At 45.9% G+C, this 27,071-nt stretch overlaps 1 protein-coding gene across 1 annotated transcript in view; it reads right to left on the reverse strand.

Moving 5' to 3' along the window:
- The window catches only part of MTMR4 (myotubularin related protein 4), an 81,169-nt gene extending 61,705 nt beyond the window's left edge, over nt 1-19,464 (reverse strand). The window contains exons 1-2 of the mRNA XM_024217159.3: nt 19,433-19,464; nt 6,363-6,444 (exon numbers count right to left, since the gene is read on the reverse strand). Coding sequence (XP_024072927.2) covers nt 6,363-6,368 — 6 coding nt within the window. The 5' untranslated portion in view covers nt 6,369-6,444; nt 19,433-19,464. The remainder of the gene's footprint in view (nt 1-6,362; nt 6,445-19,432) is intronic.
- Between the last annotated feature and the right edge of the window lie 7,607 nt (nt 19,465-27,071).

The following is a 27,071-nucleotide window of genomic DNA, read 5'->3' on the forward strand; positions in this document are numbered from 1 at the left end:
GTGCCGACTGGTGGAGAACACCGTTGGGTCGCCGCGCACCGATGCCATGGTGCGTGGTGATGGCTCACAGTCTTATGTCCCGCTCCTTCTTGGTCCGAGGCTTGAAGGATCGCTGGGATGGGTTTCCCCCAGACAGTGTAAACAGTCCGCGTGTGGGTCACTCACGGGCATAGGCCATTTGCAAGTGTCACACGACTTAAAGCCCGGGGCACGGGGCATGCCCCGACCTGGGCGCACTTAACTAATCTACCTAAACTTCTTTTTTGGGGGGGATAACTACAGGTACTACTTACGAACTAAATGAAGTCCAAAGAGGGGAGCTACAGCAGAGCTGGAGCAGAGCAGTTCCGAAGCACCTTCACTGGCAGCAAGAAGGAACTGAGGGTGGGGGGAGCGCACAGTGCCCCTTATACCGTGCCATGGAGGCGCCACTCCAGGGGTTGCTGGGGCACTCCCCTATGGGTACTGCTAAGGGAAAATCTTCCGGCACCAATGCACGTGGCGAGCTCACACACCTACTGTGGAATGCACATGAGCATTCAAAGAAGAGCACTCGAAGAAGAACTGCACGTTTGAACTACTTCTAGCTGGTTTGCATTTAAGGTAATTGAGGGATCTTGTGAAACCCCCTTGTCCTAATACAACTGTTTTCTTGATGCTGATGGTGAGAGCAAATGCCTGACAGGCACTGAAAGGTCGTCCATGAGTTCTTGTAGTAGATCTTCATCGTGGGCTATGAGGGCAGCAGCAGCAGCAGCGAATAGAAGTTCCCTGATGAGCACCTTTTTGACTTTGATCTTTGACTTAAGTCGGACAGGCTGAAGAGTTTCCCATCTAATACTGCTCCATCTTGCATGTCCTTAAACGCAGAGTTCAAGAGTACCGAGAAGAAGATTCCAAAAGTGTAGGGGCAAGAACACATCCTTGCTTCACTCTGCTTTTCATCTCAAAGCTGTCCAAAGTGGACCCGTCAAACTGGACAGTTGCTCTCATATTGTTGTGGAATGAACGTATAAGACTCAACAGGGTTGGTGGGCAACCTATCTTTTCTAGTATTGCAAATAGACCTGCTCTGCTGACTGTGTCAAATGCTTTGGGTAGGTCCACAAAGGCGATGTACAATAGTCGGTTTTGCTCTCTGCAGTTTTCTTGGAGTTGACGCAGAGAAAATATCATGTCTATAGTTGATCTTCCAGCCCTGAATCACAGGGTAGACATGAACTGTAGCTGTTGCAGTGGCCCTTTTCACCTTTATTTTTATACAAAGTGATGATGTTTGCATCGCGCATCTCTTGTGGTACCTCACCCTCTTTCCAGCATTTAAGTAGCAACTGATGAAGATATGGTAATAGGCTGTCTTCCCGCACTTGAGGATTTCCGCTGGGATGCCATCTTTTCCAGGAGCCTTGCCACTTGATAGCAAATCAATGGCCCTGTTTAGTTCTTCTACAGTGGGCTCCACATCTAGCTCTGGCATGACCTGTAGAGATGGTATTTGGTCCAGTGATTCGCTAATAATGTTTCTTGTGAGTATAGCTCTGAATAGTGTTCAACCCAACAAGACAGCTCACTCTTGCATTAATGTAGCATTTTATATTTATGTTTTGTAGTTCATACTTAAGGACAGAGGATAATAGATTAAGACACATGTATAATAAGAAAAATAGGAAAAAAAATACTACATATGTCAAGTACAATTTGCTGGAAATGTAATTTTGCATTTCCTGATTTCTTGCAATTGTGGAATCTTCGCACTGCAATTTTTGCAGATTTTTCTGAAAAGATTTTTAAAGAAGGAGTAGAAATATCTGGTGTTATTCAGAACTCACTGCCACGGGTTTTGCTAACAACGTTCATAAGCTAGTAGGTCTGCAGTTACTTGGGTTTTACTTCTAACAAGGTCTACCTGTAAAGCTCAATCACCTTGCTAGAAAAGCTATTCAGCTTCCGATTAACAAACTCTGCTGGATTCGTCACCAGAGTCCATCAGTGGTAGTGCTCTGGAGCCTTACGGCTTGTGGCATTTACCAGCACAACTTGTCAATTGCATTAAACAGCAATTCGCTATTGCATTAAATAGCTATAGGTGCACACATATCCATAGTTCCATGAACACCTTACTGACAACATTCCCTATGGTGTGGGCACAGAGCCATATGTTCAAATATTAACCTTGATTTTAAAAAAGCTTTTTGAAATGTCAAAAGTTCAGTCATTTTGTAACTAACTCCTCAAAATAATGGTGTCCAATTTTCTTATGCAGGAAAAGTATCTGATACTTTGAAAATGACTGAGGGGATTTGGTGCAAACCTTCTTAAAATAAACCAAAGCAAAATAAATTAGACAATCTGGCTTTTGATAGAGACCAAACATTTCAGCACAAAAGCTACAGGTCTCGGAAAACATAAGGTCCATCTAGCCCAGTATTCTGTCTTCCAACAGTGGCCAATGCCAGGTGCTTCAGAGGGAATGAACAGAACAGGCAATCATCGAGTGATCCATCCCCTGTCGTCCATTCCCAGCTTCTGGCAAACAGAGGCTAGATACACTCAAAGAATAGAGATGAATCTCTGATCATCTTAGCTAATAGTCATTGATGGACTTATCCTCCAGGAACTTATCTAATTCTATTTTGAATCCAGTATTACTTTTGGTCTTCACAACATCCCCAGCAATGAATTCCACAGGTTGATTGTGTGTTGTGTGAAGAAGTGCTTCCTTTTGTTTTAAACCTGCTGCCTATTAGTTTCATTGGGTGACCCCTGGTTCTTATGTGAAGGGGTAGACAACACTTCCTTATTCACTTTCTCTCACGATTTTATAGACCTCTATCATATCCCCATTCAGTGATGTCTTTTCCAAGCTTCAAAGTCCCAGTCTTTTTAATTTCACCTTGTATGGAAGCTGTTTCATACCCCTAATCATTCTTGTTGACCTTTTGTGTATCTTTTCCAATAGCTTTCTTCAGATGGGGTGACCAAAACTGCACACAGTATTCAAGGTGTGGGCATATTATGGATTTAGATCTGTGTTTCTCAAACTTTTGTATTGGTGACCTCTTTCACACAGCAAACCTATGAGTGCGACCCCTCCCCCCCTTATAAATTAAAAACACTTTTTTTGTATTTAACACCATTATAAACGCTGGAGGCAAAGCAGGGTTTGAGGGTGGAGGCTGACAGCTCGTGACCCCCCATGTAATAACTTTGTGACCCTCAATTTGAGAACCCCTGATTTATATAGAGGCATTATGATATTTTCTGTCTTATTTATCTCTTTCCTAATGATTCCTAACTTTGTTAGCTTTTTTGACTGCCACTGCACATTGAGTGGCTGTTTTCAGAGAACTATCCACAGTGACTCCAAGATCTCTTTCTTGAGTAGTAACAGCTCATTTAGTAAATATAGTTGTAAATATAGTTGGGATTATGTTTTCCAATGTGCATTACTTTGCATTTATCAACAATGATTTTCATGTGCCATTTTGTTGCCCAGTCACCCTGTTTAATGAAGTCCCTTTGTAAAACTTGGCAGTCTGCTTTGGACTTAACTATCTTGAGTAGTTCTGTATCATCTGCAAATTTTGCCATCTCACTATTTACCCCTTTTTCCAGATCATTTATGAATATGTTGAACAGCACTGATCCCAGGACAGACCCCTGGGGGACACCACTATTTATCTCTCTCCATTTATTCCTACCCTTTGTTTCCTGTCTTATAACCAGTTACTAATCCATGAGAGGACCTTCCCTCTTATCCCATGACAGCTTACTTTGCTTAAGAGCCTTTGGTGAAGGACCTTGTTGAAGGCTTTCTGAAAGACTAAAGTACACTATATCGACTGGATCACCCTTGTCCACATATATGTTGACCCCACCCCAAAGAATTCCAATAGACTGGTGAGGCATGATTTCCCTTTACAAAAGCTATGTTGACTCTTCCCTAACAAATTGTGTTCATCTATATGTCTGACCAGGGCCAGCGGTCGCCTAGGGCGGCAGGATTTGGGGGGCAGCATTTTGCCACCCTCGGCGGCAATTTGGCAGCGGGGGTCCTTCCGCTCCGGGTCTTCGGTGAAAATTCGGCGGCGGATCCTTCACTCGCTCCGGGACCCGCCGTCGAAGTGCCCCGAAGACGCGGAGTGGAAGGACCCCTGCCGCCGAATGCTCAGAGGAGGAGCGCAGTGCCTAGGGCGGCAAAAACCCTGGCGCCGCTCCTGTGTCTGACAATTCTGTTCTTTACTCTGGTTTCAACCAATTTGCCTGGTACTGAAGTTAGGCTTACTGGCCTGTAATTGCCGGGATCGCCTCTGGAGCCTGTTTTAAAAATTGATGACATATTAGCTATCCTCCAATTATCTGGTACAGAATCTGATTTAAATAATAGGTTACATACCAAACTTCGTTATGATCATGTGAAAACTGGGAGCAACAAAAGAAATCATTTTTCTATTTTAACTACAGCAGAAAATTCGGGTTCCACTGTTAGAATCCCTACCTAGACCAGCGGTTCTCAAACGTTTGTACTGGGACCCCTTTCACAGCAAGCCTCTGAGTGCGACCCCCCCTTATAAATGAAAAACACTTTTTAATATATTTAACACCATTATAAATGCTGGAGGCAAAGCGGGGTTTGGGGTGGAAGCTGACAGCTCGCGACCCCCCCATGTAATAACCTCACGACCCCCTGAGGGATCCCAACCTCCAGTTTGAGAACCCCTGATCTAGAGTAATATTTTCAAAAGCAACACTGGAGTCTCATTGAAAGTCAATGGGACTTAGACTCCTTAGTGTCAAAGTGACTTTTGAAAACGTTACCCCCTACTAAAAAGTTCCTTACCTAGATAAGGGCCAGACTGAACAGCCTTATTCATATTTTTGAGCAGTTACTCAGACAAGCAATCCCATTGACTTCAGTGGGGCAACTCATGTGAGTAACTGCTCACCAGCTTGAGCAAGAGATCCACAACCACACCTGGAATTAACACTACATATTTCTTTTCATGAAGATTTTAACCGGACTAGACTGAACATCAACCGCCATGGTACCCAGAGGACACTTCCTCCAACTCGATGCATTGTTTACATCCATGAGTCAGTTGGCAACACATGCAATGGTGCAAATTTCCAAGCAAACGAATCAGTGAGGTTTCCAAGAGGTGCTGTACCATATACTCTCCTAAAATCAATCTTACCATCTGCCCTTGAATAATTATTTTTGTCATTGACCAAAAACGGATCCAGTTCACCTGGAATGATATTTTCCTTTAAAATCAATATGCAGTCTCACACACAGAGTATGGCTACTCCGCCCCTGGCAAGAAACCTCCCAGACCAGGCTGGCAGACGTAGGCTAGCAGGGCTCACATTAGCTCTCTAGAAGTACCTGTACAGACAGTGCGTTGTGCTGCAGCTTGGGCTCAGAAGCCCACCTCTCTCCCTAGGCTACAAAGCCCAAGCTCCAGCCGAGCCACAACTTCAAAGCACCGACTGCACAGCTTGTTTTAGGGCACTAGCGTGAGCCGCGCAATCCCAAGTCTTTCAACCGAGGCTAGGAGGCTCGCTGTTGCAGGCTGTGTAGACATACCCACCGAGCTCTCAGTCAGAGACTCCCTACAGACACTTTTGCTCTGATACATGTCCAGCCTCTCTCACAGACGGGGGTGCACACACATACACACCCCTCTCTTTGCACATACGCTTCCCTACAGTCTGGGTTTAGCGTTTGGATGCTCATTTTTCATTTTTTTTTCTTTTTGAACTGAAAAATCTAATCAACTCCCCTTTTATTTGTTAGGGCTTAACATTCTTCTTCTCCCTGGAATCATATGGCCAGGGAAGTCCTCCCACCATGATATAATCTCAGATGATGAGGAAACCAACTTTTACCTTTTCTGCAGTCACATCATCACTCCTCAAAGCAACATAGCAGCCTAAGCATCCACTCCCAGGTCTGTAATGAGAGCCAAGGGGCCTCTTACACAATTCTTGGATCCCAGGGCCCTCCAGTGTTGAAGGTGGGAAAATTCTAGTGCCCAGAGACCTGGGCTAGCACACAACTGCTGCCAGACAACACTATCTTCTCACTTAGGTGCCATCAAGCAATGGCACACACTTGTTCTGATCCCTTTCTTCTACTTAATTCATTCTCCATTCCCCAGCAGTTTGGTTCCTACTTCAGATGCTATTGCCACAGCTTGGAACATCTCAGATGTAACCACACAGGCTGTGTCTAAGATGCAGAAGGTAGGTGCATGGACTCTGGAGTTTCCAGTTACTACAGGGAGAGAGGGTAAAGCTCTGAAGAAAGTAGAGAGAGATGAACAAAAGGCAGAGACAGAGAGACTAGAGAAAGTACTCACCATCATCACAAGGCTTGGGTCCAGAGCTCTCAATTCAAATCCAGACTGTTTTCTCCCTCTCTCTATCTTCCTCCAGACTCACCTATAGCAAAGAGAAAAGAAACCAGTATAGAGGCTGTAGGCAGACGGTAATGGTACTGCAGGGTGCACACAATGCACGCCCAGAAAAGGATTAGCATATGTAGGTTAACAAGAGCACACAACCTATACACCTGTGACCATTAACCTTGTTATTTGGCTTCATCTTCATCTCCGCAGGGCCACCACTAACAGAAGTGTCCTCTGTCAGGGCAACCAGCCTCTCACTGTGGCACCCATCTCAAGGGCGAACTGCTTCTCCTGGGAACACTGGGAATGACAGTTCTCTCCCCGATACACTGGGCAGAAGAGCTCTGTCCATTCCCCAATGGAGAGATGATGGGCAGGGCAGGTCTCTACCTACTCCCTTTCTTTTCGCTGAGGGCTGCTCCAAGTTCTGGGCCGCCAGCAGGAAAGAGCAGCAGCCTTGGTTAGACAGGTTTATGAGCAGAAAATAATCAAAAGAACACTGAAATGTCCCAGCACGAACATCTTAAACACCCAGGCCATGATTTTCAAGAGCAATAGGTGATTTTGGGTGCCAAACCGGAGACACCATAAAAGGGGTCTGAACTCTGGAAAGTGCCAAGCACCTGCATCTGAACACCAGGCCTGCTGGAGGTGTCTCGTTAGGCAAGCAAAGTCCCCAGTCACTTAAAAGACTTGGCCTCTGTAACTTCATGAACAGCAACAACACTGAGGCCAGTGTCCAGTGACTGAGGCATTATTCCAGACACTTCATCTCTGGCTTTCCAAAACCTTGAATGGAGAGACAGCATTATCCAGATAAATGGAAAGTCACTGGATCTGGAAAGGATGTTTTACTCTTTGAAGATTGGTTCAAGATCAGAAACCTGAACTGAGCATGCAAGGTGACATGAGCAAGCACGAGCTAGTACTCAAGGGGTATGTCATCTCTGGTTGCCCAAGATGCCCAAAGGGAAGGCTCCAGACTTGACAGAGCCTTTGCAGTGCAAGAGAAGTCATGAGAATAGTCCCAGCATAAAAACAGAGGGTCATGCCTGCCTAGTCAGCCTGGAGACTCAGAGTGAAGAGGTGAGAGCTGCTCCCAGCTGGCAGGTAGAACATGGGAAACAGTCCACCAGGTATCTCATGGAGAAATAAGAGCAAGCCAGAAGGAGGGAGCATCCTAGAGGGAAAACGAAATGGTGATGGGGGGGGGGGGGCGGGACTACTCCAGTAGTCTTCCTGGTCCTCCCTAGGGAATCTGATTTCTTGGCCAGCCCATGAGAACGAGGACTAGCTGGGCAAGGAGATTGGGAGCTGCGGGGGAGGAGAGACAGATCTGATAAGAAGACAGAGCATGCAGGGAGAACTAGGAATGGCCGGACAAAGAGACTGGGGAAAGGGGCAGGGCAGGAAAAAAGACTGGGAGCCAGTGAGGAAAGGGAACATGGGCAGGGGGGATGACAGATCAGACAAAGAGCTGGTAGGGAGGAGGGGAGAATCCAGAGGGGAAAAATAGGATGTGATCAAGTAGTTAAAAGGCAGTATCATACAAAGGAGCTCAATTAAAGTCACACAGGCAGCCTTAATTCTAGCATTTCTTAACTTGTGAGCCTTGACTTCACAACTTTAAAACGTTCTTTTAACAGAGTTTTCTCGTGTGTAATATAGAATGAAAACAGCATACGGCATCATTTGAAGTTAGAGGACTTTTAGGAACAGGTAACTGGAACTGGTGAGACAATGGGACTAACACTCATGGAGAAGTGACATAGCAGCTGTCACAATTCTCGGGTAACTGACCGACACCTCCTGCTGTCTGACCACCGCTAAACCACTCCACACAAACAGGAGTCCCCTCAATACTACATTAAGCTAAGCAGTCTGAGTTTAGGGGTAGGGGAAGGCCCTGGCTCCCACTCTCCAAGTCCTTCTTAGCATAGTCCCGGATGCACCAAGCCTCTCCTGCTGTTGGTATATTATAGCATGCTGTCCCCTTGTAGGCACGGGGAATCAGTGAGTGGCCTTTTGGAGGCTAGTTCTCTGCAGCTCTCCTGGGGTTCCCCTTGGGAGCTGTAGCGCTAGCCTCTATTTGCTAGAAGCTGGGAATGGGCAACGGGATGGATCACTTGATGATTGCCTGTTCTGTTCATTCCCTCTGGGGCACCTGGCACTGGCCACTGTCAGAAGACAGGATAATGGGCTAGATGGACCTGTGGTCTGACCCAGTATGGCCATTCTTATGTCTGCTCTCCCACAGGGCTGCCCACCAACTACCTGGAATTTCCTGCTTTTCAACCCTTATTCCACCCTGAGATGACTCACAGGGCTGGAGGGGCAGGGGCATCCCTGCCCACAGCAGCTCTAGGTCACCAGAGCAGGTTTATATACCTGTCTCACACCTCCTCCCTCAGGACTGGGGTAGGGGTATCAGAGTAACCCATCAGGGGGGGGAAAATGGCACTATGCTAAGCTTTTCCGGCTCAGTGGTTGAGCTGGAATTTATAGGGTGGCAGTGACACATGCCAATGCATTATTCAAGGGTTGGTCTTCTTCAGTGCCTTCAACTAGAGTGCTAAGTGGTCAGTAGTTAACTAAAAGGCATTTCCCAATGGGTAGTAATGTAAAGAATCCACGGCCTGTCTCACAATCAAGATGAGCTGGTACAATTGGACTTTCCACCCAGTCTGGATCCCTTGATTGACCTTGCATAAAGACTGACAAATGCCTGATGGAATGCTGCCAAGAAAGGTCAGTTTCCCAACTCCCCCCAGTCCTGCCATCTCTGGCCCACCAACCCTCAGTGTCTTCCCCACAGCCTGACCCCCTGCAGCTTGACCTCTCTGATGCAGAGAGAAAGCTGCATTGGGGATATGCCTATTACTGTGGAAGACCAGGACATTCCATGTTGGGCTGCCCTGCTAAGGTCCAATCTGCACTGTCATCAGGGAATGGCAAACACCAGCCCCCAATAGGGGGGTCCGGGCTGGGGTGGTGCTCTCCACCTCTCCTCAGTACCCAGCATCAGTGCCTGTCTGCTGGCAACAACCGAGCAGGTCCCGACATCTCCATCTCCCTCTGCAAGTCCAACAGCCCTCCATCTCAGAGGTCCATCTGGAGGTACTGGTGGATTCAGGTACCTCAGACAATTTCATGAATCAGGACTTTGCACAAGTACATCAGATCCCCACCCAACACAAGGACTCTCTGGTCTTCGTGGAGCCTATTGACAGCTTGCACCTTTCATCAGGCCTGGTTATCCACCAGATCGCTCCAGTGCTTAATTTGTAATGCAAGAGGTGCTGGGGCTCAAGAAGTTTTTTTACATTCATAACTGATGCAGCAAGCCCAGAGTTGCCAGGCAAATTAAGCACTGGATTGCAGGATCACCAAGAGACTCTCCAGTATGGATTTATCTGAGCACCACACTTTCCAGTAGTTCTCAGCATGCTCTGGACTCACTACCTCTGCATTTGTTGGTGGGCAGGCACAATACATTTCGGCTTCCCACATTGCTGACAATTCTGTCTCCTGAAAACCAAGTGTAGAGACCTTAGACTGGGAACCCCTTATAGTTCAGCTTACCTCATACTAGAGATTCTGAGTCTGAGTCGTTTAATCCCCAAGGAGTCTCGTTACCCTCTGCAACCCCATCCACTGCCTCTACACAAGAATTTTGCTGTGTTCAACAAAAAGAACACAAACATTTTGCCACCCCTTCACAGCTACGACTGTCCCATCAAGCTCCAGCCAGAGCAGAAGTCCCTTTTGGCTGCATCTACTCCCTTTCGGAGCCAGAATGTCAGGCTCTCCAGGACTACCTCCAGGAAAATCTACAAAAGGAGTTTATCCATCCTTCCATGCCTCCGGCTGGGTACCAATTTTCTTGGTAAAAAAACAACCACCACGGATCGTTAGGGTCTTGTGTTGACTATTGGGTGTGAAACAGAATCACAATTCAAATTGATACCCTTTCCTCCTCAATGAGCTTTTTGAAAGGCTCCACTCCACAAAGGTTTTTACTAAACTGGACCTTTGTGGGGCCTACAATTTGGTCTGGATTAGAGAGGGAGATTAGTGGCAGACCGCCTTCCGTACACAGTATGGATACCGAGTACCTGGTCATGCTGTTCGGCCTGTGCAATGCCCCAGCAATGTTCCAGCACTTCATAAACGACATCTTCAGGGATGTTAGATCACTACGTAGTCATTTATCTGAACAACATCCTCATCTTTCCTGACAATCAGGCGTCTCATGATCCGCATTTACACAGCACCCTAAAAAGACTTTGCCAACACCATCTACATGAGAAGTCCAAAAAGGATACAATAGAATTCCTTAGTTACATTATCTTCCCTACGGGACTAACAAGGCACCAACGCAAGGTGGCGGCCATCTCCGACTGGGCCACACCAACGGACAGCCACGGGGTCCAACGGTTCCTAGCTTCATTAATTTCTACAGTCAGTTCATTGAGGGATTTTCCAGCCTAGTTGCTTCTGACTGCACTTCTGTGAAAAAGAGTTCAGTTCACCTGGTCCCTGGAAGCCCAAACGTCCTTCGATCAGCTAAAAAGAGAAGTTCACCACAGCACCCATCTTTGTTCACCCTGAAAAACCATTAATGGTGCAGGCCAACACATCCCATTTCAGCCTGTGTGCAGCACTGTCCCAGCTGGCGGGTCCTGCTGGTCAACTTCACCCATGTGTCTGTTACTCTTGCAAGCTAGCCCCACAGAGAAGAAATATGATATATGGGATGAGGAACTCTTAGCTATCAAGGCAGCATTTGAGGAATAGTGTCACCTACTAGAAGGGACCAAGTTCCCTGATCAAGTGTTCACAGATCACGAGAACCTGGAATATCTTTGAATGGCCAAACACCTCAATGAACGAAAGGTCTGCTGGTCCCCTTTCTTTGCCCAGTTTGACTTCATAGTCACTTATCGCCCAGGAAGAAGAAATGGGAAAGCTGACGCACTGTCCCATAAGGCCGAGTACCTGGAACCAGGTAAGAACACTCCCTCTATGATTTTAAAGACATCCAACTTCATAAATGGCACAGTAGACAACAGCCTAATTGTGTCAATTTGTGCCTTGTTACCTGCTTCCCTGCTCAGATCCACCAGACTCTGGAGAACACTGATGTCTCTCCAGCCTTCAGGTTCCAAGGTGGGGTCCTCTACCATAAGGATCAGATCTACATCCTGAATGGGCAACCTAATGATTTGGTCACAAAAAGGTCCAAGAATTTCCATATTTTAGGTTGATAGTCAAGCAGCACCAACCACAGGGGTCGTCTTTCCAGGGACTTGCAGGTAGCTATTCACCTTTGTTAATGGGAGATGGCCTGGAGGGGGTCTTACATGGTGCTATGTAGGGGGCTAGCTTCTGGCTCATCTTGATTTCCCGTTATAGGACATTTTATGGCTAAGGGCCCTCCAGAGGCACCTGCTGCAAGGCCCCACATGTTTTACCTGGGAGACTTCTAAAATTCAGCATCCCTTCCCTGTTGATTACAGCTGCTGCAATGGTGTAGAGAGAGAAAGCCTGTTCATTGCTATCCCATTAAAGGCCTCAAAGACAAGCACACAGATTGGGTTCAAGTCCTGAAGTAGACAGGGAGCACTCAGCATTGGGGTATGTGCTTAGATCAGCCTGTCCCTCTTACATGGGCTGCTGCATTCTGAACTAGCTTCCAGACCCAATTCTCAGTTACACTGAGGCCCATTACACGGCACTAGCTGTACAAAGGGACCTTGTACTCACTCGAAGTCTCCTTTGCACAGCCAGAGTAGCATAAAGGGGTTTAATTGAGAACTGGGTCCTCCAGGTGGCAGCAGTCCTGCCTAGAGGTTATAAAGGGGCATGTGACTATCCAAGAGGAAAGGGCAGTTTCCTTCGTGCTTACCCAGACTGCAAAGGTGGCATCTCTGCCTGCTGCTGCAGTGAGCTCAAGTAATGTATAACTACTTTGTAGTTAACCTGCCTGCCTGCAAGCCGACCATCACCACACAATCTGCACCAGAGATCCTACTGTGATTATCAAGAGGAGATTCAATGGGAGCCTGGAATACCCCCCAGAAAAGCCAGAAACCCCACACAGCAGGTCAGATGGTATGTACCAGGTATGGGTACATGCTGTGTTATATTTAGGCTTGGAAGGATTCGATTTTTATCAGTTAATGTTGATAAATATCGATTTCACTGTACACACCCAAACCATCAATAACAGAAATTTACAGACAGGCAAAAATGCTGATTGAGAAATTATTGGACTGATTTAAGGCTATTTACTTTGCACATTTTGACATGTGAGGTTGACAATTTGTGTTTTAGCTGCTATAAGGCTTCAGCTTTCTGAATCTCAACATCTCTCATTAAATAATTATTGTCCGACCCCCCTATTGTGAATAACTACTGTCTAATACCCCCTGTAATTTCCCACAATTGTAAAAATGTACATTGCTAAAAAAAATTTAAAAAATGCTTAAAACCCATAATTTTGTGCAACTATGAAAATTTACAATCAATAAACACTGATATCATCAAAAAAATTATCAAAAATAGAAATCAAATTCTGCCAACCCTAATTATAGTTACAAGGGACTGTATCGCCTACAAGGGAGCATACCTAACTGATGGGTCTCAAAATGTAATTATCAACAGGGAATCACCTAGGGAGGTGGTAGAATCTCCTTCCTTAGAGGTTTTTAAGGTTCGGCTTGACAAAGCCCTGGCTGGGATGATTTAGTTGGGAATTGGTCCTGCTTTGAGCAGGGGGTTGGACTAGATACCTCCTGAGGTCCCGTCCAATCCTGATATTCTATGATTCTATGATTGTCTTAGCCTCACACTATTTAATATTTTTTATCAATGACCTGAAAGAAAACAAAAGTCATCATCACTGATAAAGTTTGCAGAGAACACAAAGATTGGGGGAGTTGTAAATAATGAACAGGACAGGATGCTGACAAAAAGCAATCTGAATCGCTTACAGCAGTGGTCTCCAAACTTTTTTGATCGCGCACCCCTATCAGTAAAAAAATTTTGAACACGCACCCCCTGCCGTGCCGGCTCTACCATTTTTGCCAAAGCAAAAAAAAAAAGCTGCTTGGACTCCCGCCCAAACTGCCGAAGCAAAAAAAAAGCCACTCGGACGAAGAAAAACAAGTGCTCCTCCTGCTGCACACCCCACTTTGGAGACCACTGGCTTACAGGATGGGGGACTCTATCCAGGGAAGCGGGAACTCAAATTTAGGGGTCGTGGTGAATAATCAGCTGAACACGAGATCCCGGTGTCACGCTGTGGCCAAAAGGGTTAATAAACAGGAGAATCTCAACTAGGAGTAGAGAGGTTATTTTACCTTTGTATTTGACAGTGGTGCATTGCTGCTGGAATAGTGTGTCCAGTTCTGGTGTCCATATTCAAGGATATTGATAAATTGGAGAGGGTTCAGAGGAGAGTCACAAGAACGATTAAAGGATTGGAAAACCTGACTTATAGCAATAGACTCAAGGAGCTCAGTCTACTTAGCTTAAGAAAGAGTAGGTTATGGGGTGACTTGATCACAGTCTATAAATACCTACATGGGGAACAAATATTTGATACTGGGCTCTTCAGTCTAGCAGAGACAGGTCTAACACACTCCAATGGCTCTGGAAATTGGAGCTAGACAAATTCTGACTGGAGATAAGATGTAAATTTTTAACAGTGAGGAGAATTAACCATTGGAACTACACTGGAACCTGGTGGATTCTCCATCATTGGCAATTTTTAAATCAAGATTGGATTTTTTTTTTTTTTTATTTTTATTTCTTAAAGAAATGTTCTAGCCCAAAAGGAACTGTTGGGGACATTCTCTGGCCTGTGTCATGCAGGGGGGTCAGACCAGATGATTACAATGGTTCTTTTTGGCCTTGGAATTTATAAATCTATTAATCTAATTTCCAGGGTAAGCCAGACATGTGACTGTTGCACACCAGGTGGCATCAAGGATGGACTCCTTGTTCAGCTTTGCTTTTTTAGACTCACAGAAGATTAGGGTTGGAAGAGACCTCAGGAGGTCTTTTTGACTAACTCCTGCTCTTCTAGTCATTATAAACTGGCTTGGGAATAGAGTCTGCTGTTTATTGCATGCTCTGCAACAGTGGCAAGCTTGCTGTCAGTGCAGGATGAATTACAGCATAGTCGTGGCTTCGCAGTAACTGTGTCCTCTCAATCACAAGCAAGTCAGAGAGCTACGGTTCTCGCACAGACTTGAAGGAGACTCCTGCTCACTTCTACAGAGCAAGAAGGAAGCTCCAGGCACAGGCCACTCACACAGTCAGATAGTGTAGTACACACTGCCATATGCCGCTATAGATTCTGAATGTGCAATACAACCCCTTGGGGCCATCGTGCTCTGCTCTCCCATCACCACCAGGCCCTCAACTAGGGAATTACCCCATTTAACTCACCATCCGATCAGCAGCCGTGGAAACGCCAGAGGAGAACAAGAGTTCAAAACAGAGCGCACATTTAGTGTTACCAGCTTTGCAGGATTCTAACCCTTCTGGTTAAGATTTGAATTGAGCTGGAACAGTCAAGAGCAGGGGTGGGCAAACTTTTTGGCCCGAGGGCCACATCTGGGTGGGGAAATTGTATGCAGGGCCATGAATATAGGGCTGGGGCAGGGGGTTGGGATACAGGAGGGGTGCGGCAGGGGGCTCAGGGCAGGGGATTGGGGGTGCGGGCTCTGGCTTACCTCGAACAGCTCCGGGGTGGCAGCGGCGCACAGTGGAGCTAAGGCAGGCAGGCTCCTGGGGGTGGGGTGGGGCAGGCGGCTCCGACATGTGCTGCCCTCACCTGTGGGTACCAACCCCGAAGCTCCCATTGGCCGTGGTTCCCAGTTCCCGGCCAAAGGGAGCTGCAAAGGGCGGTGCCTGCAGGAGATGGCAGCACACAGAGCCCTCTGCGCCCGCCCCAAGGGGCCTCAGGGACGTGATGCCGGCCGCTTCTGGGAGCGGCGCGGGGCCAGGGCAGCAGGGAGCCTGCCTTAGCCCCGCTGCGCCACGGGGCTGGCAATCCCGCTGACCAGACTGAAAGCCCTGACGGGCTGGATCCAGTCCACAGTTTGCCCTCCCCTGGTCCAGAGCCACAGAAACCAAGGACAGAGGCTGGATGTGAGAGAAGCCGGGAAAGGGCCCTCACATCAGGCTCACCCAACAGCCAAAACTTTCATCCTCTGGTGAAAAGAGGCCTAGCCATTCAGACTGCCAGCTCCCTGAGTGAGGAACTGCATAGATCTGGTACAGCACTAAGCCATCATCATCATCTGCACCTCAACAGGAAGACATGAAAGTACCCAGGACATTAAAAAGTGGTATCATGGATTTAGGTCTACTTGGTTTCTGGAGGAAGAACAATACCCCTTGCAAAGAACTTGCTTTCTCAGCCAGACACTCCTGATACTTGATGTCTAGACAATCCCAGGTCTCCAGAGAGAGCTCTACCCATGAAATGTTTCTAACCATGCACTGACAGGCACCGATATCCACTTTTCAGACTTACAGAAACTAAGAGGCGATCCTCTTGGCACTGTAATGATTTACTTACACAATAGCCTTGGGTGTAAACACTCATGATTTATTATAAGTCTTGGAATATTTGGTGTTTTAATACAAACCCTGGCTCTTGATTTCCCGTGATGATGTGAGAATCTCAGGTTTCATTAAGTAGTATTGGTCCTTGTGGCTGCAGTAAAAAAAGCCTAAAAATGTGACCCGAGTGCACCCTAAAGGTTCAGAAACCAGAAGGGAAAGAAAAAAAACTAAAAAAAGAGTTTGTAAAATGTCATGATTTTTAGGGCCTGACTCATGAATTTTGGCTGGGAATACTGCGTAAAGCAGCGGGACTGGATTCTTGGAAAAAATGTCTGTAAAACAAAAACAGTGGTGCAGTATCAGACCAGATTTTACAAGATTCTGTTAAGGCAATGTTGCATGGAAAGTTAATCCAACTTGTCTGAAAGAAAACACACAAACACAGAAACTGGAAAGAAAAATAACGTCTCTACAATTGGTTCTGTGCGATAGCATTCCTAAAACATGACAACCTCCGAGAGGCACAGACTGAAAGCTGTTTGGGGCAGGGACCAGCTTATTGTTGGGTTTGTTGCAGGGGCACTGGAACAATTTGTGTAGTGGGGGTGCTGAGAACCATTGAACCAAACCCTGTATATGATGGAAATCACTTCAAGGCAGGGGGTGCAGTAGCCCCCCCAGCAGCCCTAGTTTCAGCACGTCTGGTTTCTAGAGTGCCTAGCACAACAGGACCCTAGTCAATGACTGGAGCTCTGGTGCTACCACAATTACAAAGGAATCTGAAATGAACAAACAAATTTGCTCAAAAATTTCTAAGAGCAATTTTTCTTTGCAGCAACAAAGTGAACACATTGTTAGTTAATTGTGTAAACATGCACAAAATGTGCAATTAATGCACAGCAGAAAGTACCCAAAAAAACCCCAGAAGACTGTTTACATATGATGGGTGGATGTGGATGTATTTTATATATACAGATAGTTTTTTAAAAGGAGGTTTTAACTTCTTAACTTTGTGTTAGTCTGACATGCCAAGTCCTGAAAAATATAATGGCTTTCGTGGCCAAAGTTAATATACCCAGATGTACTGATGAGGAAAGAGAGGTTCTGGAGTCACCTACTCCATTCTCTGAAATGCTGACACTGAAATCAAACAACCACCATTAATCCAGAGATTAAGTCACAAATTTTTATAAAATCTTTGTGCCCTGGCTTCCCTTATTATTATGGCGGTTCTAAGGAGGAGACTACATTGCTCCGTGACACTACAGCTGTACAGTCACACCACCGTTAGCCAAGTTGACACAGCTGACAGGTCCGATGGCCACACCTGGCAGGCATATGGAAACTGGTTTTGGGATCAACCTCTCTGGATAGGAACAGGCACAATGTGATAAATCACTGTTCTCTTGCTCTGTGACTTCACAAAAGACACACTTTTCAGGGCATCACACTTTTGCCATTGCTGTCCATGCTAGCCACTGACCCAGACTTGTAATGGACAACAGCCACATTAGAGTCTGAGAATTTATCCTAGTGTTCTTGTCTAACCCTAACCAATTCTTGAAGAAAGCTCTGGGTATAAGGGGAACCTGTCAAGACTCTCAGGTCACCCTCATTTCTGTATCTGAACCCTCCAAGCCAGTTTTGACTACCATCTGTTTGGAACGATTTCCATTGCTGTCTCCGCACACAGGTTTGATTTCATTAATAAACTCACTACTAATTTTATCTGAGCAAGGAAGGGGACTCAGATGAGCTTAAATTTGTTGCCTAAATGTTTTGAACGTTGCGGATTTTCTTTGCCAGATCTAAAAGTGTACTATCATGCTGCCCCGTAAAAAACAGGATCCTGCTAAGGCAATGTTACATCAAAGGTCAATACAAATTGTCTCTGAAAGAAAACACACTCAGACAGAAAAAGTAAACAGAAAAAATAAAGGTCTCCACAAGTGAATCATGTGCTCTATAGTGATCCCAAAACATGACTGGGTTTGGCTAACCTAAGAAGGGCACAGGTTGTAAGCTAAAGACAGCAGGGACCATCTTTTTGTTCTGTGTTTTTACAGTGCCTTAGAAATCAGCCTGTTGAGTAGAAGCAGAATGAATTTGGTAGGTGCAGACCAGCAAGCATAAGTCTGTATCAAGTGCCTGCTCCCTATCCACACCAGTGGTGCGACATGGGTTTCACCGGGATGGATGTGTGCCAAAGTTAATGCTATAGGTAATCCATCCTCTTCATATTCATCTGGTCTAATTCACATGTTGTCCTTTTTAACTTGGGTGATGGGAACAGAGGTGGAGTTTAATTTTTATTATTTTTTTTTAATATGCTTGGCTGTTTTTGTAACAAAGATAAAATCCATGTCTCTCCTAGAGCTAACACACCAGATCTTCCTTTGTTGTGAGATAAGGAGTTTGAAAGAGTTCTTTCTTTCTGCGCAAACCCTCTTTAAGAAACGAACCTCAGAATAGTGCAATTTCTCCATCATCTTTGTCTGATAAAGAAAACTTTATTATTATATGGGAAAAGGAACTGTCACACCTTCTCCAGTCAGATGCACTGATCTCCAATGCTGTTAATGCACGTTAATGGACGTTTTATCGACTTCAACAGGACAAGGATTTCTCCTTAAGTCTTTTACACAGCTTGTTTCATTTTAACACATTCATTAAGGCTTAACATAAGACAATGTCACCAGGTACTAGTACTAGTGAAAATAAGTAAGATGCAAGTTACGTCTCTGACAGATATTAGTCACTTCATTCACTAGGACACCCTGCTTCACAAACTCTGTTACCTCAGCACTGACCACTTGTTCTGTGTTACACTGGGGGGAAAAAGATCATTGTCTTTTTAGTACCAAGTACTTTGGTGTCTTGTGTGTTGGGGTATTTGAACTCTGAGGAATGTAACAGATAATCAGATGCTAATTCAGTTTTTGGGTCAGCTGCTCAATCGGTTATTTGTAGGAGAGGGTAAAATCTCCACTCTCTTTTGTTGTCCGAATGGGTTCAACAGGCCTGGAACCTCACCTCTCTGTACAAGACTAGGCAGGCACACTCTGGTAAGGGATACAAACTCACAGCATGCACTGTGCTTCTGCAGATTCCTTTAGCAAAAAGGTGAAGATAGTGAAATTTAATCCTCTACTCTCCCTTCTGCTAATTTTATTTCCATTTTTCTTCACTTCCTCTTGTCTCTCTCGTTATGTCTCTTCCTCTTCTCTAAATTCTGTGTTAGATTTAACAAAGATGAAATTCTGATCTAATTTAACATAGACAAAAATCTTCTCCTGTATTTCACGTCTGACTTAGCAATGCAGGCCAGAACCCTGTGCAGTGTATTTGTAATGGGACTGACTTTGGGATCTATGGATTGGATCATTTTATAGCATTAAAAATATATTTTAAAAATTAACCACCCTCCAGCTAGCTCCTACCATTCACCCTCCTCGCCCAGGAAACAGCCATGCACAGGATCACGCTCCAATGCTTTGCTCCTTCTGTATTCAGGGGCTCCTGAGATTACAGGCTAGAGCAGTGGTTTTCACACTGGGATACACAAGCTCGTCAGGGGTATGCGAGAAAAATCCTGTAATAGTAGACAACACATTTTATTTAGTAAGACTTGGCAATCTAACCATAGGTATATTATGACCCCATTTCAGATGGGGGTACACAGTAGACTACACTATTTGGAAAGAGGTACGTAGCCTAAAAAGTTTGAAAACCATTGGGCTAGACAAGAAGAGGGTCGTGTTGGGTAGCATTTCGGGGGCAGGCAGGTGGGGAGGAAGCGTCCAACCCTTAAGCAGGGAGCAAAGTTGGCATCCGTATAACTTATACCTTCTATTTTTAAAGGAAGATGAGGAACTGGAGAAAGAGGATGAAGGGGAGGGAGGGGGAAAACAGGGAACTGAGAGGGTGAGAAAATTGCTCACCCTCTCAGTTCCCTGTTTTTTGTTTTACTGGTGCCAACAGTCAGCCTAGAGGAGAGGGAAAGAGTGATGGAAGAAGCAGCCCAAGGATACCAGCAAGGCAACCAGACCCCTAATGGCAAAGGGTAGGGGACAGAGGTCATTTGCATGCTGGCACATGTCTGTCTTTGGAAGCTAGTGCCTCTGGGTCCCTGTGTTTGGGTTGTGCTGCATTCTGGATAACATGGTGCTCCCCTCAGCAGCCGCCTGCCAATTTCCCTTCACATTCCTCAAGTCACCCTTGTAACATGCACAGTCCCCTGTACGTTGGGAGCCTCTGTCTCTCTGGGCAGTGAGACTGCCCGCTATTGTCAATGGGACAACAATTCTCCCAAGGGACGACTGGGACAAGTACCAACTCTTCAGACAAAGGAGCAGCTGTAAATTCAAGTCAGCGCACAACCCCTCAGCATTTATTCACTCATCCCCAATGACTGCAGGAAATCTCGGAGTGCCTGCTCCCATTCCAAACACCAGATCCCTGCGCTCACAAGCACACCCTGCACTCTCTCTCCCTTCAGCCACACAATCAGCGCTCCTCACTCCCATAACATTCAACCCTACAACCTCCTGACCAGCCTTCCTCTCTCTCTTACAGCAGAGTCAGCAACACCACTCCTTCTCAGGAGCTCACCCCGACATCCAGCCGGTCACAAGGTTACCCGCATTGTCTATCGTGATTTATGGAATACATCAACCAATCCAGCTCAAATTCCCACCTGCGTCCCCCCAGTGTACATCATCTGACTCCGCGCACTCTCACCCCAATGCTGGAGCTTGCAAACACCAGTTCAAATTAGTCACCAATGCCCAGGTGCTCACCAAGAATGAAGGTGCCACAAATGGCTGGTCCGACTTCACCTGTAGGACTGGAGCTTGCTGGAGTGAAGCTGTCACAGTGAGCAACTGCTGCTTCAGGAACTCTGCTTCCGCCTTGCCCTAAGGAACCGCCAGGGCTCATACTGGATAGAGGCTCTGTTGGGACGTGCAGTTTGGGCACTGCCAGAGCACAGGGAAACACTGGGGCTTTCCACTAGACCCAATCCACAATTTCAGCCTCCAACTCCTACGATTCTCCTATCAGAGCAAAGCGGTCAGAACTGCTGCATTACCACTTCCCTTGTCAGAGGGATCCCATCCAGAAGAAAAGCACCTCCAGTGGCCTGAGGGAAAGTTTCTCTCTGGCTAGGCTCTTCAATGACACCCATTGCAGCAATGGTGCATAACACAAGGTGCAAAACCCCCAGAAAACAGGGACTTCACAGCTTAACAGACACTTCTGCTTTCAGGGCCAAGGGACTTTCCCTTCCCATGGGTGGCAACGAGCTGTTTTAGGGCTTGTCTACACTCCCATGTTGCAGGTCCACCCGAGTTATTTTGCATTACAGTGCCTGGCCTCCACACAATGATTTTGTTGGGAACCATCTGGTGTTTTAACCCCATTTTGGAAGTAGGTTCACTGAGCTGTGAGATGAGGTTACCCGCAGCAGAGTAGATGTAGATACATCCCCATCCTGAACCCACTAACGCACATTTGCCAAGTCCTCTTACTGCTATCCCTTGCTGCTTAGCTGGCTACTGGAGTTGTCCTGGCTGTTTACCTCTGTGCCCTGTACAGCTCTGGAGCGATCCTGACCAAATGTCACCTCCCCATCCCATTGAAATGCTGGCAGGCAGACTGGTTCTGACTTTTGAGATTCCAGCTTTTGTGGAGTTCACACACCTCTGTCATCCTCTTGACTACCGAGCAGTCCAGCCTCGTTCTTCACCCTGGTACCATACTGAGATCCAGGACATCACTGCCCTCTGGGAAGAGAAGCGTGGTCAGGCACATCCGAATGGCAGTCACTTAGATCAGGGATACAAGCAGCTATCATGACAAATGCAGGCTAGGTGGCATGTCCAGGACAGCCTCTAGTACCACGGTAAGGCAAAGGCACGCTGACTGGAGTACAGACCTCGTAACTACTATAGGAAATCTGGGAGAGGCAGAACATCCTGCTCGTACTAGGAGGATCTGGACTGTGTGTTTGAATGGTGTGATCTTCAGCTACCATAGCATGTTGTGACTCCCTGATTGATCCTCCAAACTAGGATCTTGACAACTCTGTGATCCTGGGGCAGAAACAATCTAAGAGATCCAGAAGCCTCCAATCACAGCCAGAGAATCGTAGGCTTTAACACTGCCTGGACTTTTAACACTGCCTCATACCCCCGCTACCCAAACTGACAGCCACGCCAGACACTGCAAATTCTATTCCTTTATTTCTATAAATATGCAAACATAAAAACATCACTTAAGCTTGCTTTATACTGCCGGACTCTCCCTTACCGAGGCACTTGCTAGTCTTCACCCACCCAATTGACCCCACCATGCCCATGCAAAATGGCAGCACTGCATGGACTAACCTGAAGAAGGACACTTTTATTGCAGCAGAAAATACAGAAAAGTATAAAAATCATGTTTCTGGCTCCCAGTTTCATTAATGCCCTCAGCTTGGCGCAACCATGGAGTTGTTATGTGTTAAATCACTCAAATCATGCTACAGTCATTTCCCAAAAGAAAACTATTTTAAAGCACTTAGAATCATCGGGTTGGAAGGGACCTCAGGAGGTCATCTAGTCCAACCCCCTGCTCAAAGCAGGACCAATCCCCAGACAGATTTTTACCCCAGTTCCCTAAATGGCCCCCTTAAGGATTAAACTCACAACCCTGGGTTTAGCAGGCCAATGCTCAAACCACTGAGCTATACCTCCCCCCCTTAAAGGAATTCATCCCTCTGCATTACTGCAGAATTCTGTTAATTTGGCAGTGCACTTTCTGCTGATCTGTGAGTGTTAAAAAGGAGAACTTACTGCACAAGTAGTGCTCTAATTCAGCAGAGAGATGGGCAGTGCTGAGCACAGTGGTTCCCTTACACTCCTGCACCAGCTCTGGGGGAAACCATCCTGCCAAAGAGCAGCAGAGCACAACTTCCCCATTGGCCCAATGCCTTTTTGAACAGAAGGGACACACCAGAGAAGAGCAACAAGAATGATTAAAGGTCTTGAGAACATGACCTATGAAGGAAGGCTGAAAGAATTGAGTTTGTTTAGTTTGGAAAAGAGAAGACAGAGGGGACATGATAGCAGTTTTCAGGTATTTAAAAGGGTGTCATAAGGAGGAGGGAGAAAACTTGTTCACCTTAGCCTCTAAGGATAGAACAAGAAGCAATGGGCTTAAACTGCAGCAAGGGAGGTCTAGGTTGGACATTAGGAAAAAGTTCCTAACTGTCAGGGTGGTTAAACACTGGAATAAATTGCCTAGGGAGGTTGTGGAATCTCCATCTCTGGAGATATTGAAGAGTAGGTTAGATAAATGTCTATCAGGGATGGTCTGGACAGTATTTGGTCCTGCCATGAGGGCAGGGGACTGGACTCGATGACCTCTCGAGGTCCCTTCCAGTCCTAGAATCTATGAATCACCTAGGGTGACCAAATGCCCTGATTTTATAGGGACAGTCCTGATTTTTGGGTCTTTTTCTTATGTAGGCTCCTATTACCCCCTACCTCCTGTCCCAATTTTTCACACTTGCTGTCCGGTCACCCTAGAAACACCTCAGGGTAATATCCTCCAAAGCAATGGCAGCTTGCAGAGGTGCACATGCAATTACGAGCCTGCATCTGCTGCACCGTCTTTAGGTAGCCGCCAGTCATACTGACAAATGCCAAAAAACACACTCACTCTTACAAGGGACACCCAGATTTGTGGTCTGAGCAAAATGCATCCCCCACTCTGTGCCCCTGAGCAGCTGCATCGGTTTGTAATGTCCTCCAACTGGCCCCATCCATTAGCAAGGCCCTTCCCCTTGCTCTCAAATAGGTCGTGCAAAACACAGCACAGGGTGGATAAAAATCAACTTGGGGGGAGGGATTTTTTTTTATTTTGCTCTTTAAGTTATAATACATTTTTCTTTCTAAAGATAAGCTATTTTTAAAAGAAAAACAATTTAAACAAAATAAAGTCTAATTTAAATAAAAAAATAATCCTTTGTTTAAGAAATCATGTAGCTGTAAATGTGAAACATTTTGATAAGAGAAGTTTATGTATCCAAAACATTTACGGGTGCTTTAATAAAAATACTTTGACATGCTGTTTTGTGTTTAATTAAATGCTAGTTACCATCTTAATGCAGCTTGACACAAGTCGAGAGCAAAAAGTTAATTATCTAGTAAATAAGCAATATTCACCACTTTTTAACATACTAAAAATGTTCGATTAATAAGGATCTGAAAATATTAAGCTACATAATTGCTTAAATAAACATATATTGTTATAGTGTACCCCGCTAGACACCAAAAGATGTACCAAATCTAGCATAAAGGCCTTATTTAGTTGTAAATCAATATGTTTTAATGGTTACATCATCATCAACCAATGAGAACGAACCTCTCTTTAGAAAATAACTGAAGTCCAAATGAAAACATTGATTAAAATTGGTGACTTACTGATTTCAATCAACCCAGCCTGACACAGCAAGCTTCTACCCTAAGAGAAAGACGCTCATCAGCCTCGGTCCCAGGATCCTCCATCTACCTTTCAATCTTCCAAATGCACATTCCACATTCATTCTACATCTACTCAGGGAATGGTTAAACAGTTCCTTTCTCCAAGGGGGGAGGGATAGCTCAGTGGTTTGAGCATTGGCCTGCTAAACCCAGGGTTGTGAGTTCAACCCTTGAGGGGGCCATTTAGGGATTTGGGGCAAAAATCTGCCTTGGGATTGGTCCTGCTTTGAGCAAGGGGTTGGACTAGATGACCTCCTGAGGTCCCTTCCAACCCTGACATTCTATGATTCTAAGTGTCCAGTAAAAGGCTTATAAGCCAGGGCAGGAGAGGGTAAGCTGGATGGATGGTGATACCAGCAATGTCCATCAATACCATTGGTGCAAAAGTTCCATTTGTCATTGTAAAAAAAAAAAAAAAACAAAAAAAAAACAGTCCAGGCTTTATAAAGATCGTAGCATCATGAACCTTTCCCAGACTGCCCCCCATAAATAAGGTGTGATGGGTTGGATCACAGAAACCCCCTTGGGGCTGCCACCTGATGTGCCAAGACTACTTCTGCCCCTGCTTTCCCTGCCAGCTCGGGACTTCAGCACCGTCTTGCTGAGCCAGACACACCCGTCTGCTCCAACACAGACCCAGACCCAGGGTCTGAATTACTTGCCCCACAGCTGCAGGCTTAACCTGAAAGCTGCTTACGGAAATGTTCTTATTTTTAACACTCAGATGCCCAACTCCCAGTGGGGTCTAAACCCAAATAAATCCATTTTACCCTGTATAACACTTATGCAGTGTAAACTTATAAATTGTTCGCCCTCTATAACACTGATAGAGAGATATGCACAGCTGTTTGCCCCCCCCCCAGGTATTAATACATACACTGGGTTAATTAATAAGTAAAAAGTGATTTTATTAAATACAGAAAGTAGGATTTAAGTGATTCCAAGTAGTAACAGACAGAACAAAGTGAATTACCAAGTAAAATAAAATAAAACACGGAAATCTAAGTCTAATACAGTAATACGACTGAGTACAGATAAAAACCTCACCAGTAAGCTTCCTTTTACAGACTAGTCTTCTTCTAGTCTGGGTCCAGCAATCACTCACACCCCCTGTGGTTACTGTCCTTTGTTCCAGTTTCTTTCAGATATCCTTGGGGTGGAGAGGCTCTCTCTAGCCAGCTGAAGACAAAATGGAGGGGTCTCCCACGGGCTTAAATAGACACTCTCTTGTGGGTGGAGACCCCCCTCCACTCTCCTATGCAAAGTCCAGCTCCAAGATGGAGTTCTGGAGTCACCTGGGCAAGTCACATGTCCATGCATGACTCTCAGTTTTTACAGGCAGAAGCCATTGCCCACATGGTATCTTGAATGTCTCCATGAAAACTTCTTATGTGGATTGGAGCATTCCAAGATGCATTGTTCCTTAAGTGCTTCTTAATTGGGCACTTAACTTTGGTTAAGTGGGAATTGACCAAATGCTCTACAAAGGTTATTTAGAAATCAAGCCAGTACACGGCCAATATTCATAACTTTAAATACAAAAATGATACATGCATACAAATAGAATTAATAAATTTAGTAGATTATAACCTTTACATAGATATGATACATGGCATATGTAGCACAGAACAGATTCCAGTTAAGTCATATATATTTATAAGCATATTTCCATAAAGCCTTATGGGGGGGCGCCGCCACATAAGGTTACGATTAGTCATGAGGATTTTTAGTAAAAGTCATGGACAAGTCAAGGGCCATGAATTTTTGTTTATTGCCCATGACCTGCCCATAATTTATACCCCTGACTAAATCTTGTGGGGGGGGGGGGGGGCCGTGGGTGGGGGGGGGGCACCTGGAGCAGCGGCTGCTCCGGCCGCTCGGGGACCGCTGCAAGGGGCCGTCGAGCAGCGGTTGCTCTGGCCATTCCGGGGCCAGCTGCTCAGGCGGTCCTTGGCACCAGCCACAGCGGCCGCTGCTCGGGTGGTCCCTGGGGCCAGTTGCCCGGGGCCGCCCGAGCAGCTGACTGCAGAGCCACTCCAGCAGTGGCCAGTATGAGCCAGCTGCTTGGCTGGCCCTGGGATCAGCCACACTAGCCACTGCAGAAATCACAGAAAGTCATGGAATCTGTGACTTCCATGACCTCTGGGACAGACACGGAGCCCTACCCATAAATATAGGTGAACTTTCCATGGTGATCAACTAGGCCTTGCAGCACCATGGAGAAATATCCTTTCTTGTTGAACTCCAAGGCCTGGTGCCAGAGGCAAAGAATAGGCAGGTGGCCCCAATACAATTTGGGAACCGTATCTGTGCAGACCTGTTAATAACCACCTGTGCATTGCCCAGTCTTGTGACCTGGGGGTCAGAGTTTAGGCCTGAAGGGACCACTAGATCATCTAGTCTGACCCCCCATATATCATAGACTAACAACACCACCCGCCACCCGCACAGTGAACCCAACAACCAAAATAAGAGCAGAGTATTACAACTCGCAGGAGACTGAACTATTACATGCCACAGGCACAAAATAGACAGGACTGAGGTATACCATTGA

The sequence above is a fragment of the Terrapene carolina genome, unplaced genomic scaffold, assembly GCF_002925995.2.
Source record: "Terrapene carolina triunguis isolate 2854851 unplaced genomic scaffold, T_m_triunguis-2.0 Scaffold454, whole genome shotgun sequence".
Taxonomy (NCBI): Eukaryota; Metazoa; Chordata; order Testudines; family Emydidae; genus Terrapene; species Terrapene triunguis.